At 37.6% G+C, this 12053-nt stretch overlaps 1 protein-coding gene across 1 annotated transcript in view; it reads right to left on the bottom strand.

The window, feature by feature from the left end:
- Positions 1-1768: 1768 nt before the first annotated feature.
- Positions 1769-12053, bottom strand: part of LOC119577885 (succinate-semialdehyde dehydrogenase, mitochondrial-like) — a 14389-nt gene continuing 4104 nt past the window's right edge. Inside the window, exons 4-12 of the mRNA XM_037925537.1 lie at positions 11897-12053; positions 11570-11653; positions 9143-9287; positions 8878-8973; positions 8255-8418; positions 5807-5965; positions 4834-5003; positions 4442-4529; positions 1769-4212 (exon numbers count right to left, since the gene is read on the bottom strand). The exon at positions 11897-12053 is cut by the window's right edge and continues 14 nt beyond it. Coding sequence (XP_037781465.1) covers positions 4033-4212; positions 4442-4529; positions 4834-5003; positions 5807-5965; positions 8255-8418; positions 8878-8973; positions 9143-9287; positions 11570-11653; positions 11897-12053 — 1243 coding nt within the window. The 3' untranslated portion in view covers positions 1769-4032. The remainder of the gene's footprint in view (positions 4213-4441; positions 4530-4833; positions 5004-5806; positions 5966-8254; positions 8419-8877; positions 8974-9142; positions 9288-11569; positions 11654-11896) is intronic.

The following is a 12053-nucleotide window of genomic DNA, read 5'->3' as shown; positions in this document are numbered from 1 at the left end:
TCTTTTTTGGCTTCACGTGGTGAGTCCAAATTTGAATCGAGAGTTTCTACCTAGACTCAAAATTTTTAGGTGGGACAGCCCCCTTTAAAAAACAATGGGGGGGCCCCCACAGTTGGCACATGTGCGTGATTGTGCAGGGCAGTTAGATCGGGTTGGCCAGGTTGGGCACATAGTGGGCATTTGGGTGTGGAACGGCAATGTTTGGCTGGTGTCCTGACCCAACAATTTTGGCACTGACGTGGAGGAGGGTTTGGGATGGGCGCACAGGGAGGGATTTCCTCCCTATATAGACGTTAAAGGGAAGGTCATGTCTAGGAAGGTAATTTGGCATGTTAGGGGTTTCTTTTGATTTCCCCTGGGGGGGAAAGGAGTAGCATTGACTGACGTTTTCATCATATCTGTGAGAAGGCAAGTAGGTCTTTTCCCCAATCTGACCAAAACTTTTTCAAGATTGGGCAATTTTCTGGGGGGATTGAAAAGGGTTTCCCGTGCAAGTTTTGAGGGTTGGTGGGGGGTTTTGAAGGATGGGGTTTCCATATAGTCTGTTGTTTTGTTAATTTCATGGCTGGTTTTCGGATGTCCCGTGAAAGACGGGAGCGGTCGGGGCGGCTACGGAAAAAGACTTTTCCCATTGTTTTGGAGGGCATTGTTGGAAGAGAAGGGGTTGTAGAGTAGGGGGCTGTGGGAGGGGTCACCCAAAAACGGTCCCATTTGGCTGGGAAAAGGTATTAAAAATTTTTGTGTGATAGGGGTAGTCGAAGGGGGGGTGCGGACGATGGAGAGTGTTGAGGGAGAAGGTTATGGGGGGGTGGGCAATAAGGGGTAAGGATTTAAAAAGGGAGGGTGGGGTGGTTTATGTTGGAGGTTGTGGGGTAGAGGGGATGAAATTTGAGCGTGCTGGGAGAGTGGAAATGTTCCTTAAGGATTGGTTGTTGGCTACTGTACTAGTAGGTATTGATGAGGGGGTAGTTGTTGCAGTGTTCGGAGCCGTGGTCAAAGGAGAGCCTGGGGTCAGGGAATCGGATGAGTTTACATCTTTGGGGCTATTTGATAAAGGGGCAAGCCTCATTGCCCTAATAGGGGGGATAGGTTTTCATTATTGGCCATGGTAAGCCTGGATTATGTTGGGGATAAAAACAGTCCACCCCTCAGGGTCCCCTTGAGGGGTAAGGGCTAGATAACAATCAGGGGAATACCGTGCCCATGGCTCCCTCAGGCCGTTCAGGATTGGCACAAAGGTCAGCCTTTCACCCTTTTCAGCACGGCTCTCACACCTTAGGAGGGGATAGCAGAAGGGTTGGTGAAGGGACAGAAACGAAAGGTGGGAAGGAAAATAAAGACCATGCAAAATTAGTTGAGTCGAGGGCTGAGTCCCAAGGTTGGGGAGTTCCCCATCATTGGGTCCCAGTCTCCGCCTCCTAAGCCTCCCCACGACAACAACGGGCAAGGGATTGGGGGGGTTATTTTTACAAAAGGACATTAAAAATAACACTAGCACCTACCAAGTGTGGCACAAGGTCATTTTATGACAACTGGAGATAATTGGAGATAATGGTCATTTCTCATTTATCATGAAATATACGTCATTCCCACAGGAATACTGGTTGCACCCAAGTTTATGGAGGCTTGAACTTTGTATTCTCCATCGACAGAAAACATTTGTTGTTCTGAGTAGTTATGTAATTGTGATTTTTTTCTTTTTTATTATCAAGTCAACAACAAAAAAATTAATATTTGGCTTTTCAAAAAGGATGTCAAAAGTATAAAAGGTAAATCTCCAGTTTATTCAACAAATTTACAAGGGACAACAAAAATACACCACAACACCTGACAATAACACAACCATCTTATTATATATGAAGGTTTGTAGTTTCCATGAGTACACTTCCCAACACATAACAAATAACAATAAACATCAATGGAAGACTCCCTTGCTAACTTACCAAACTGGACAGTATGTAAAAATAAATGTTATAATTAAATTCACATGTTTGTACAATAACATAACATTTCAAGTTTTAAATTAAGGAATATTTTTGTGTAAATATTGTGATATGTCTTGTATAATGTTGCTATTGATTACTTTATAAACCATCCTCAGTTTTATACCTTGCAGTGAAGAGTTATACACTATTTTTACCTTTCTTTTTTTGTCTTTTAACTTGGCCTCTGTATGAAGGAAAAAAGGATATAGCACTTTTTACATATGGTGCAGTACTTGTAAATATCTAAAAAAGAAGAAAAAAAAGAACATTAAAAAGGAATATATGCATGACTATCAAGTCAATATTGAGGACTGCCTTTAAAATTATAAATACATCTTATCAAGACTACCTGATACCTTTTCCAAAAGAGAAATTTGTCAATAGAAATATTCCACTTCTTCCTTGTTTTCCTTTCACACATTATTGTGTGTATAAATGGAATACCATAAGAAACATTGATAATGAAACTGAACAATTTTGTGTTTTATAATTGAACTCATCTCAACTAGGAGTGTAATGGCTCAAAGTAATTTATGATTTTCTCTTTTACAAATAAATTAGTGACATTCTTAAAAATTTCAAAATGCTTACAATTTTGAGTAGCTCCCTTGCTCTAATATAGAAAACTGAAACATTGTTCCCCCCAAAAAAACATATGAAGATACAAAAACGTTAAGTATACATCTTTATAACTTTCTTCCCATTATACCAGAGTATGGTCTAAATAATCCTAAACATATATACTACATACTTATTCCTAGCTATTACAAAATTGGTGTTTCATGCAAATTGGTATAATCCCATTATACTTTGAATATATCATGTTTATCTCTTCTATATTATGCAGCTGGCAAATATACATGAATTCTACACAATACAATGCCCAAGATTGCAAAAAGGAATGCTCCTGCAACTGATGCATAAATTGTCAAAACATACCAATGACAGGCATAAACACAAAAGGAACAAATCACAACAAAAATCTAATTGATAATACTATAATGACAAACGAAACAAAAAGTTATGAAATAAACATGAAAAAGCATCAGGTGTATATATAACATTTTTGGAACTATTCTCTTAACATTTATGAGATTGTCCTTTTTGTAAAGCTCCTCACAAATGTTTAATATCTAAACATGTCAAAGATCATGTTTACTTGTGCCATAGATGTACAATCTAGTGTGTAAAGTGCAATGGTGCAATCTGATATTTTCTCACCCACTTCAGCATATCTCCCACATGATTATTTATAATTATTATTCTATCTAAAGTGACTGATTATCTTAACTTCAATTATGGGTAGAGATTTTTTTCTGACACATGACTATAATATTAAAGTGAAAAGGTACCAAAAATCCATGTCAAAAAGGCATATAATAATTTAATGTCAATGTTAGCATCTCTTATCAAAAACACACAATTATTATCATCACTGGCAGTGTTACTAATTTCGTAGAATACTGCTGAGGTTTTAACATTTTATTTTGCTCAGAAACTTATTTTATTAATTAATTTTACAGTCACAGAAATAAGAGAAAAAAATTCTTGGATGGACTGATAGACAAACAGATACCAACAGATGGACATAGAAACTAAGATATAGATGGATATCAGAAAGTGCAATATAAAAAGCCATAAAATAATGGCTTATCAAATTTTCATTTATCATCACCCAAATTTTGGATCCCTTTAATTACAGTATCCTAATGTAGGATCAATATTAAATATTCCTAGTGCATTTACATCAATTATTAGAGAACATTTGTCATCCTCTTATACCAACTCCATTTGGCAGATCTTCACTCAAAATAATACCAACTTAGTAATGTTTATCTACTAAAAATATATTCATCATTTAATGACCTCAAAATAATATACATCTGAAAGACATGATTTTCAACACCATTGTCATATCTGTTCACACAATTTTATAACTCTATTGTAAATATCAGCATAAATACAGATATTAAAAAGATATAGCTTTATTGTCAGCACAAAATAAGCTGCCCTGATCTATACCTTCAACCACAATAATGCCAAGTGTTTAATTAATACCTCCTATGCAAATGTACTTAAGATCAGTGTAATCATCAATACCATGTCTGGAACCCTCTCTTCCAATGCCCGATTGTTTCACTCCTCCGAATGCACCTTCCGCAGCAGAGATTAGTCCCTCGTTAATGCCAATCATACCTGATTCCAGTCTCCTGGCCACTCTCCACACCTGTGGGAATTTGCATGCAATTAACAGGCTTTGATTAAAATAATCCATGTATGACCTATTTCTACAGGTTTTTATGTCTCAAATATTATTAACTGCAAATGAGATTCAGTGAATCTTTTGCTTTTCTTTTGAAGATAATTAAATCTGACATGAGATTTCGACAAGTATCTTCAACAGACTTTTATATGTACCATATACATTTAAATGTTAATTCTTATTAACTTATTACCTGTGAAACATCCTGGCTATAGAAGTAAGCAGCCAAACCACGGTCAGAGTTATTGGCTATCTGCAGAGCCTCTTCTTCAGTCTCAAATCTGTAATATGTGAAAAGAGGATAAAAATATTGCAGAGGATTTTTAAAATTAATCTACTACACTATCTATGCAAACTAATATATTAACACACAAAATTACTTTTTACAACACACAGGTACCACCCATCAAAATACAACCAAACCTTTTATACAATTGCCATAAAGCTATCATAAATAAAAGACAACTCTCTGATCTTCTAAGAACCTTCTCGGGTGTAATTGCATTTCTTTATACTATTTCATCAACATGCCAGAGAATTTTCCCCATACATTTTTTAAATGGATAAACAAAGAACAGTCCTCACTTCCTAATAGCCACAACTGGGCCAAAGATTTCTTCCTGGGAGCAAGGCATATCCTCTGTCACCTCAGTAAGGATGGTTGGTTCGTAGAAGAGACCCCCAAGTTTGTGAGGCCTCCCTCCAGTCACCAAGTGAGCTCCAGCAGCTACAGAGTCCTTGACAATACCACTGACCTGAGGGTGAGAGGATGGCACTGGAAATTATCCTATGACACATAGTAACTTTGTGTCCTACTACGTGCTGTAAACAGGTTTATATCCTAGTAAAGGGATGGTGCTCAAATTGGGTTCTAGGGTACTACAACTACTCCCTCCTAGTAAGAGGATGGAAAATAATTCCATGTTCTACAAAAGGATGGTGCTAGAAAGAATTCCAGGGCATTGCAACTACTTTACCCTCATAAGAGGATAGTACAGTTGATAGTTTTGTCCTAACAAAAGGATGGCACTAAAAGCAGTTTAATTTTCGAGTGAAAGCATATTGCTAAAAATGCTTTTGGGGCACTACAATTGTCCTAGTACAAGGATGGTGCTGAAAATAACATGTCTTGTTAAAGATAGTGATGAAAATAATTTTATGGCACTGTAACTACTTCGTTTTAGTCAAAGGACTGTGTAGAAAATGCTTTTGTGGCATTGAACCACTTCAGTTCTAGCAATAGGTGGTGATAATTCATGGCATTACAATCACTTAAATTAAGTGATACATGATAAAGAAACAGCATTTATGGTATTTAGTAACATTCATGTGGAAGTATTACATGAAATAAATTGTGACTAAAACTAATCTATAAAACTGAAATAATTTCAATATTAAATTTCAATAGCCACTTCATGAATGTGTTCTGGTGTTTCTGAGGATACTGCTAAAGATCGATAGGTAGTGCTAGTCCTCACATATACCAAAGACATCACTAATGATGATAGTAATCTCACAGCACCAATTATCCCATGACTGTGAAAGAGGAAAAACTAACCTTGTTCAGCTGACTTTGGTTAATGATAGGTCCCTGATTAACTCCTTTGTCAAATCCATCCCCTACAACCAGTTGCTTGCTCACAGTTTCCTTCAACTGCTCCAGAAACTGATCATAGACTCCCGACTGAACCAATATCCTGTTTGCACTGATGCAAGTCTGTGAGGAGTAAAATAGTTTCTGAACTGTATGCATGAGTAAGGGATCCATAGTACATGGAAAATAATTCAAAATGTTCTGGTAACAGACTCTACATCAAGAAAGACATTACAGTTTCACAGTAAGTAATGTAACTTACTAGACAATATTGTCAATAGAGACCTATCTCAAAACAATTTTTTTCTGCAAAATATAAGGTAAAGTAACTAACACTGTCCAAAGCAAATAAGATTCAAGGGATGTATCTGAAGATAACGGATAAGTTAAATTGTAACTTTTAAGTAACTTATAAAGATGCATTCCTAATCAAGAAGACAGATCAAGATGGAGAATGAATACATAATACGGGCCATATGTATTTTTTTACACGATAAACATATAATAAGCAGCATCCAGCATTAAATCCTGACGACAAACATGGCATATAACAAATGCTAATCAGGGATTGTTACTCTGCTGTCACAGGATACTGATAATGTTATTGTAATGCCCAGGAGTACTTCTTGATATACAATAATTAATCAATGACAATTTTAAAGAAACAAGAAGTTTTAACATTAAATACCTAGGCATGTAATGCCCAGGAGTAAAATTAAAATTAATTATCACTGTGTATAACTATTTAATTTTTATTTCACTCCAAGCATTTTATGATTACATATGTATGAATGCCATTCTTAGCCACTAAACTTGCAGCACACATGTGGATTAAAACTCAGACATTAGACTTCCTTGAGTGTTGACTTTCCCACATGTAGCTTTTAGGCCGAGCCCACACAAACATTCACATGCGGTATCAGGACTCCTTGCCTCTTATTTGCAATTCCATTAGCCTTTTTCTGAAGAAATTTTTTGTTATTTTGCCATTTTCCAAGCTCTATGTTTGTTATTTATATTGTATCAGGATCATACTAAATTGTTTCTTTGAACTGCCTCCATCTTAACTCTCCAGGTAGTTTACACTCAGTGTAGTAACAGTAATCATAAGCAAAATTGTTATTTTTGCTATCCTTTACACATCTCAGTTTTATGCAATATTCAATAACACACCCTCTACCACCAGAAGGAGTTCTTGGTCTCCCTGAAAACAACCCAATCCCAGGTTAATGGATGGTAAAATTTACCCTGGTGGATATCCTGCAATAGCTCACAATGGAGCCCCTTCTTGTGGACCCACTGAGTCAATCTCACTCTAAGTGCTTTGTGCACTGATCTTGAGGCATCCCCATCAGCAATTTTATGTGACAAACCTCAACCATATTTGTGACAAGACATTCAAGTCACCCATATACATCAGCTTGGTAAATATGTCATCCCTTGCCACATTAAGATTTTAAAAGCAATGTTTCTTCACTGTCCAGTAAAGATAAGTAGCAGTAGTAGACTAAATTAGTGTAATCTAGTCTAATCCCCTTCAAATTACTTAACAATCCCTATTTTACCTGCCACTTCAAATTCAGGGCATCTTCCCACTAATTACTAAGTAATTAACCCTTTCCCGATGGGTAGTATTCATAGTGGCCCGGGCCCCGCTGCCGGGGGCTTATATCGTCACCGTAGCATGCTCGACCGCTCACACCCAATACCAGCACCCCTTGCCGTTTCTTCGTAATACTACAATCATATGTTGTATTTTCAGTTATCATTATTTTCTAAAGTCTCTATTTGCCATATTTCCTGATAAATCAAGACTGAAGGAAATTTTTGTTATATAGACTCCATAGTTGATCATTATTCGCTCTATAGTCTGAATAAAATAAGCAGTGTGTGGTATCATGGAGTTGAAATCGTAGGTTTGTTGTATATATTATTATTATTATTATTATTATTATTATTATTATTATTATTATTATTATTATTATTATTATTATTATTATTATTATTTTTTTTTTTTTTTTTTTTTTTTTTTTTTTTTTTTTTTTTTTTTTAAGTAAAAATGAGTGTTAAAAACGACTTAATCACATTTTCAATGGCAGAAAAATAATATTTTGCCGTGATTGTAACAAAAAAAAACTCATGGCATGTCCATCCATACACCATGGCATGTACGTACATGTCCCCGACAGATAGCCCAGCCATGCCATGGCATGTACATACATGCCACCCATCGGCAATGGGTTAATAGCCTTTCATTAAATTACTTTTGATTCATGGACACCTCGTAATTAATCTTTTAACAGACAGGTATTTTAGACACACAAAATCTATTCCACACTTCTAAAGTGAAACAATACTGTTACTATATATTATGCACTACATAATCTGTTTCCCCCTTTCCACTGCACTTGCCTGTCCTGTGTTCCTGAACTTTGCAACCATTAGTCCTTCAACAGCTGATTTCAAATTAGCCCCATTGAAGACAATGAATGGAGCATTTCCTCCTAACTCTAGTCCAATCCTCTTGATGCCCGTTGAACACAGCTTGTACAATAACTGCCCTACTGCAGTTGACCCTGAAATGGAATTGAGAAAGAATATATAACAAGTCATTACATCTCAGAAAATAGCTTCTTGTAATAAAATGTTTAAAACTTATATTTGTGATGCTGATATGTAAGTGACACTAAGCACATCCTTAGTGTGTAGTCTAGCTTGCGTAAACTCAATAAATAAAAAAAATTAGTTATGTCAGGTAATATATTAGTGCACAACACTTGTCACTTAAGCAATTGGGCTTACAATAGGGCTGCAAAACCACTTGGCAATCAAGACATTGTTGAAGTGTCACCAGTAATTATTCACCATGTGATAGAACTTCACTGTAGAGGTAAAATCCAGTGTTAAACTTATCTTTGTTAAAATAGTGCATAAAATACAGCTCAACCTTCAATTAACACCCAAAAAGGAAAAGATTCTGTTTTTAACAATAACTTCTCCCTCAAAAATATTACATGAAAGCTTTATGTTCTCACCTGTGAAGGACATGCCTGCTATTTTGGGGCTTGTACACAGAATCTCCCCTACAGCTGGAGTGTTCGGCCTTGATGCTGTCACCACATTTACAACGCCTGAAAGATTGTGTTTTTTACAAGACACAAGAATGAGAGCAGTTGACATTCCTAAACACTTATTTCACCACAAAGAAGTCATACAAAATAGATCTCCACTATAAAGAATCCATTAAAAAATGACCTAATTCCCCAAGCAAAACAATGCCTTCAGGACACACAAACACACCTGGAGGAAACCCAGCCTTTTCAGCAAGGTCCACAGCTGCAAGTGCCGAGAAGGGGGTGTCCTCTGCTGGCTTGATGACACAGGTGCATCCTGCAGCCAGGGCAGCGCCTGCTTTGCGTGTAATCATGGCATTCGGGAAGTTCCACTACAATACAGAAAATAGATTGTTCAAATTATTCTCTCTCTTTCTCTTTCACTTTCTTTCTCTCTCTTTCTCTCTCTTTCACCCTCTTTCTCTCTCTTTCACCCTCTTTCTCTCTCTTTCACCCTCTCACTTGCTCTCTGCCCTTCACCCTCTCACTTGCTCTCTGCCCTTCACTCTCTCACTTGCTCTCTGCCCTTCACTCTCTCACTTGCTCTCTGCCCTTCCCTTCACTCTCTCACTTGCTCTCTGCCCCTTCACCTTCACTCTCTCACTCTCCCCTCTGCCCTTCCTTCACTTCTCCTCCTTGCTCCTCTGCCCTTCCCTTCACTCTCACTCTCTGACCTTCACTCTCACTCTCTGCCCTTCCTACTCACTCTCCTCCTCACTCTACTCTCTGCCCTTCCCTTCACTCTCACTCTCTGCCCTTCCCTTCACTCTCACTCTCTGCCCTTCCCTTCACTCTCACTCTCTGCCCTTCCCTTCACTCTCACTCTCTGCCCTTCCCCCTTCACTCTCACTCTCTGCCCTTCCCTTCACTCTCACTCTCTGCCCTTCCCTTCACTCTCACTCTCTGCCCTTCCCTTCACTCTCACTCTCTGCCCTTCCCTTCACTCTCACTCTCTGCCCTTCCCTTCACTCTCACTCTCTGCCCTTCCCTTCACTCTCACTCTCTTCCCTTCACTCTCACTCTCTGCCCTTCCCTTCACTCTCACTCTCTGCCCTTCCCTTCACTCTCACTCTCTGCCCTTCCCTTCACTCTCACTCTCTGCCCTTCCCTTCACTCTCACTCTCTGCCCTTCCCTTCACTCTCACTCTCTGCCCTTCCCTTCACTCTCACTCTCTGCCCTTCCCTTCACTCTCACTCTCTGCCCTTCACTTCACTCTCACTTCGCCCTCACTTCACTCTCACTCTCTCCTTCCTTCACTCCTCTCTGCCTTCACTCTCCTCTCGCTTCACTCTCACTTCTCCCTTCACTCTCACTCTCCCTTCACTCTCATCTCCTCACTTCACTCTCCCTTCCTCACCTCTGCCTCACTCATCCTCACTTCACTTGCCTCATCTCCTCACCATCTTTTTATCATCACTCCCCTGCTTTCTCCCATTCTTTTCCTCTGCCTCCCATCTTCATCCCTCACATCTTTCCCACCCTCACTTTTCTTCATACTCACTCATCTTTCACCCTGTCTCTTTCACACTCACTCACTCACCCTGTCTCTTTCATACTCTCTCACTCGCACACTCATTCATTCACTCACTCACTCACTCACTCACTCACATGTGTGTGAATGGATGCAATCTTTTTACATATTGCAGCCTTAAGTTTTGAGATAACACACAAGACTGGGTATATCTATACGCATATTAGTGTGAAATCTCATTTTACCTGTTTTCTTAAGTAACAGCTGAGAAGCCTTATGAATTCATTATCATCACATGAAATCAAGACAGACCTTCAATATTTCTTTATTCCTCAATGAAAAGCCCAATTAATTAAGACTACAAAAATCCTTCTACATTTATGAAGAAAGTAATATTAGTTTCATAACAGAAGTAAAACAGACACTTATCAAAGCATCTATGCAAAATAAATTTACCAGAGTTCTTTAGTTTTACAAATATTGCTGTCTCAAGTCTTGTATATTTAATAAAATTTACTGACACTGCTTATGCTTAGAAATGGAAAGTGAACACTTATTAAACCTTACCTTAGTATGTTTTTTGTTTTTTATTAATTGTCTTTCCACATAGATGGCTATACAAATGCTTAATGACCAAGAAGTCAATTACTAGTCGTGCATATCACACTGGTTTACTCATTACCTATATTTTGGAAAAATCCCTTTTTTAACTTTTTTATGCTGTTATATGTCAATACTAATAAATAAAATAAAAAATCTTATATGTATGTATGTGATTACCCAGCAGCAATGGGTCAATGATATATACTAAATAAACTTTCCAGAACTGGATATGCTTACTGATATTGAGTATTGTGAAACAATGCAGCCTTATAAAATTTGCTATCTCTATCCTCTGTCCAGTCTCATGAAAGGAACTGGGCATCTGAAGCTCTGGGCTATTCAGATTGACAAAGTCTACTTTATGAACAGTAGTGTAAAGCAATAAAGGATACTGTATATGAAATTTAAAAATACCAGACTTATATGTACAGTATATTACCATTAATAATCAGATAAAATTCTAATCTTGGCAAAGTAACACACTTTAGTTAATATAAGATTAACAAATGAGTATATTTATTGAAATTGAATATACTCACTGGCGTAATCATGGAGACAACACCAATAGGTTCTCGGAGAAAAATCATCTCCTTGCTAGGTGCCGGACTCTGAACAACCTCACCCTGAAAACAAGCATGAATTCCAACGTGATAAGGAAATAAGAATTGAAAATAAAGTTTTAAAAAATAATAATCATAACATAAATGAAAATTTCAAGACTGAAATACACAGATTCAATGAATTTATAATCAACACAATGATAAGCATGAAGACGGAAGCAAGATAAGCAGAAGTGTCCCACAGTTTTTAAAATTTTGCTGAAGACACACTAACTCCTAGTGATTAAATAAAAAAAAATATTTTACATGTATACGCCTAGCCTCTTCTGCAAACCACTCCAGGAACGAGCTCCCGTAAGTTATTTCACCACGGGACTCAACAAGAGGCTTTCCTGCTTCTGCTGTCATTAGGATAGCCAAGTCCTCCTTATGCTCTTCCATTAGATTGTACCATCTGCGTAGA

This window comes from Penaeus monodon, chromosome 10, assembly GCF_015228065.2.
Source record: "Penaeus monodon isolate SGIC_2016 chromosome 10, NSTDA_Pmon_1, whole genome shotgun sequence".
In the NCBI taxonomy this organism is placed as follows: Eukaryota; Metazoa; Arthropoda; class Malacostraca; order Decapoda; family Penaeidae; genus Penaeus; species Penaeus monodon.
Note: the sequence above shows the minus strand (reverse complement) of the source record. Positions and strands in the feature narration are given on the sequence as shown.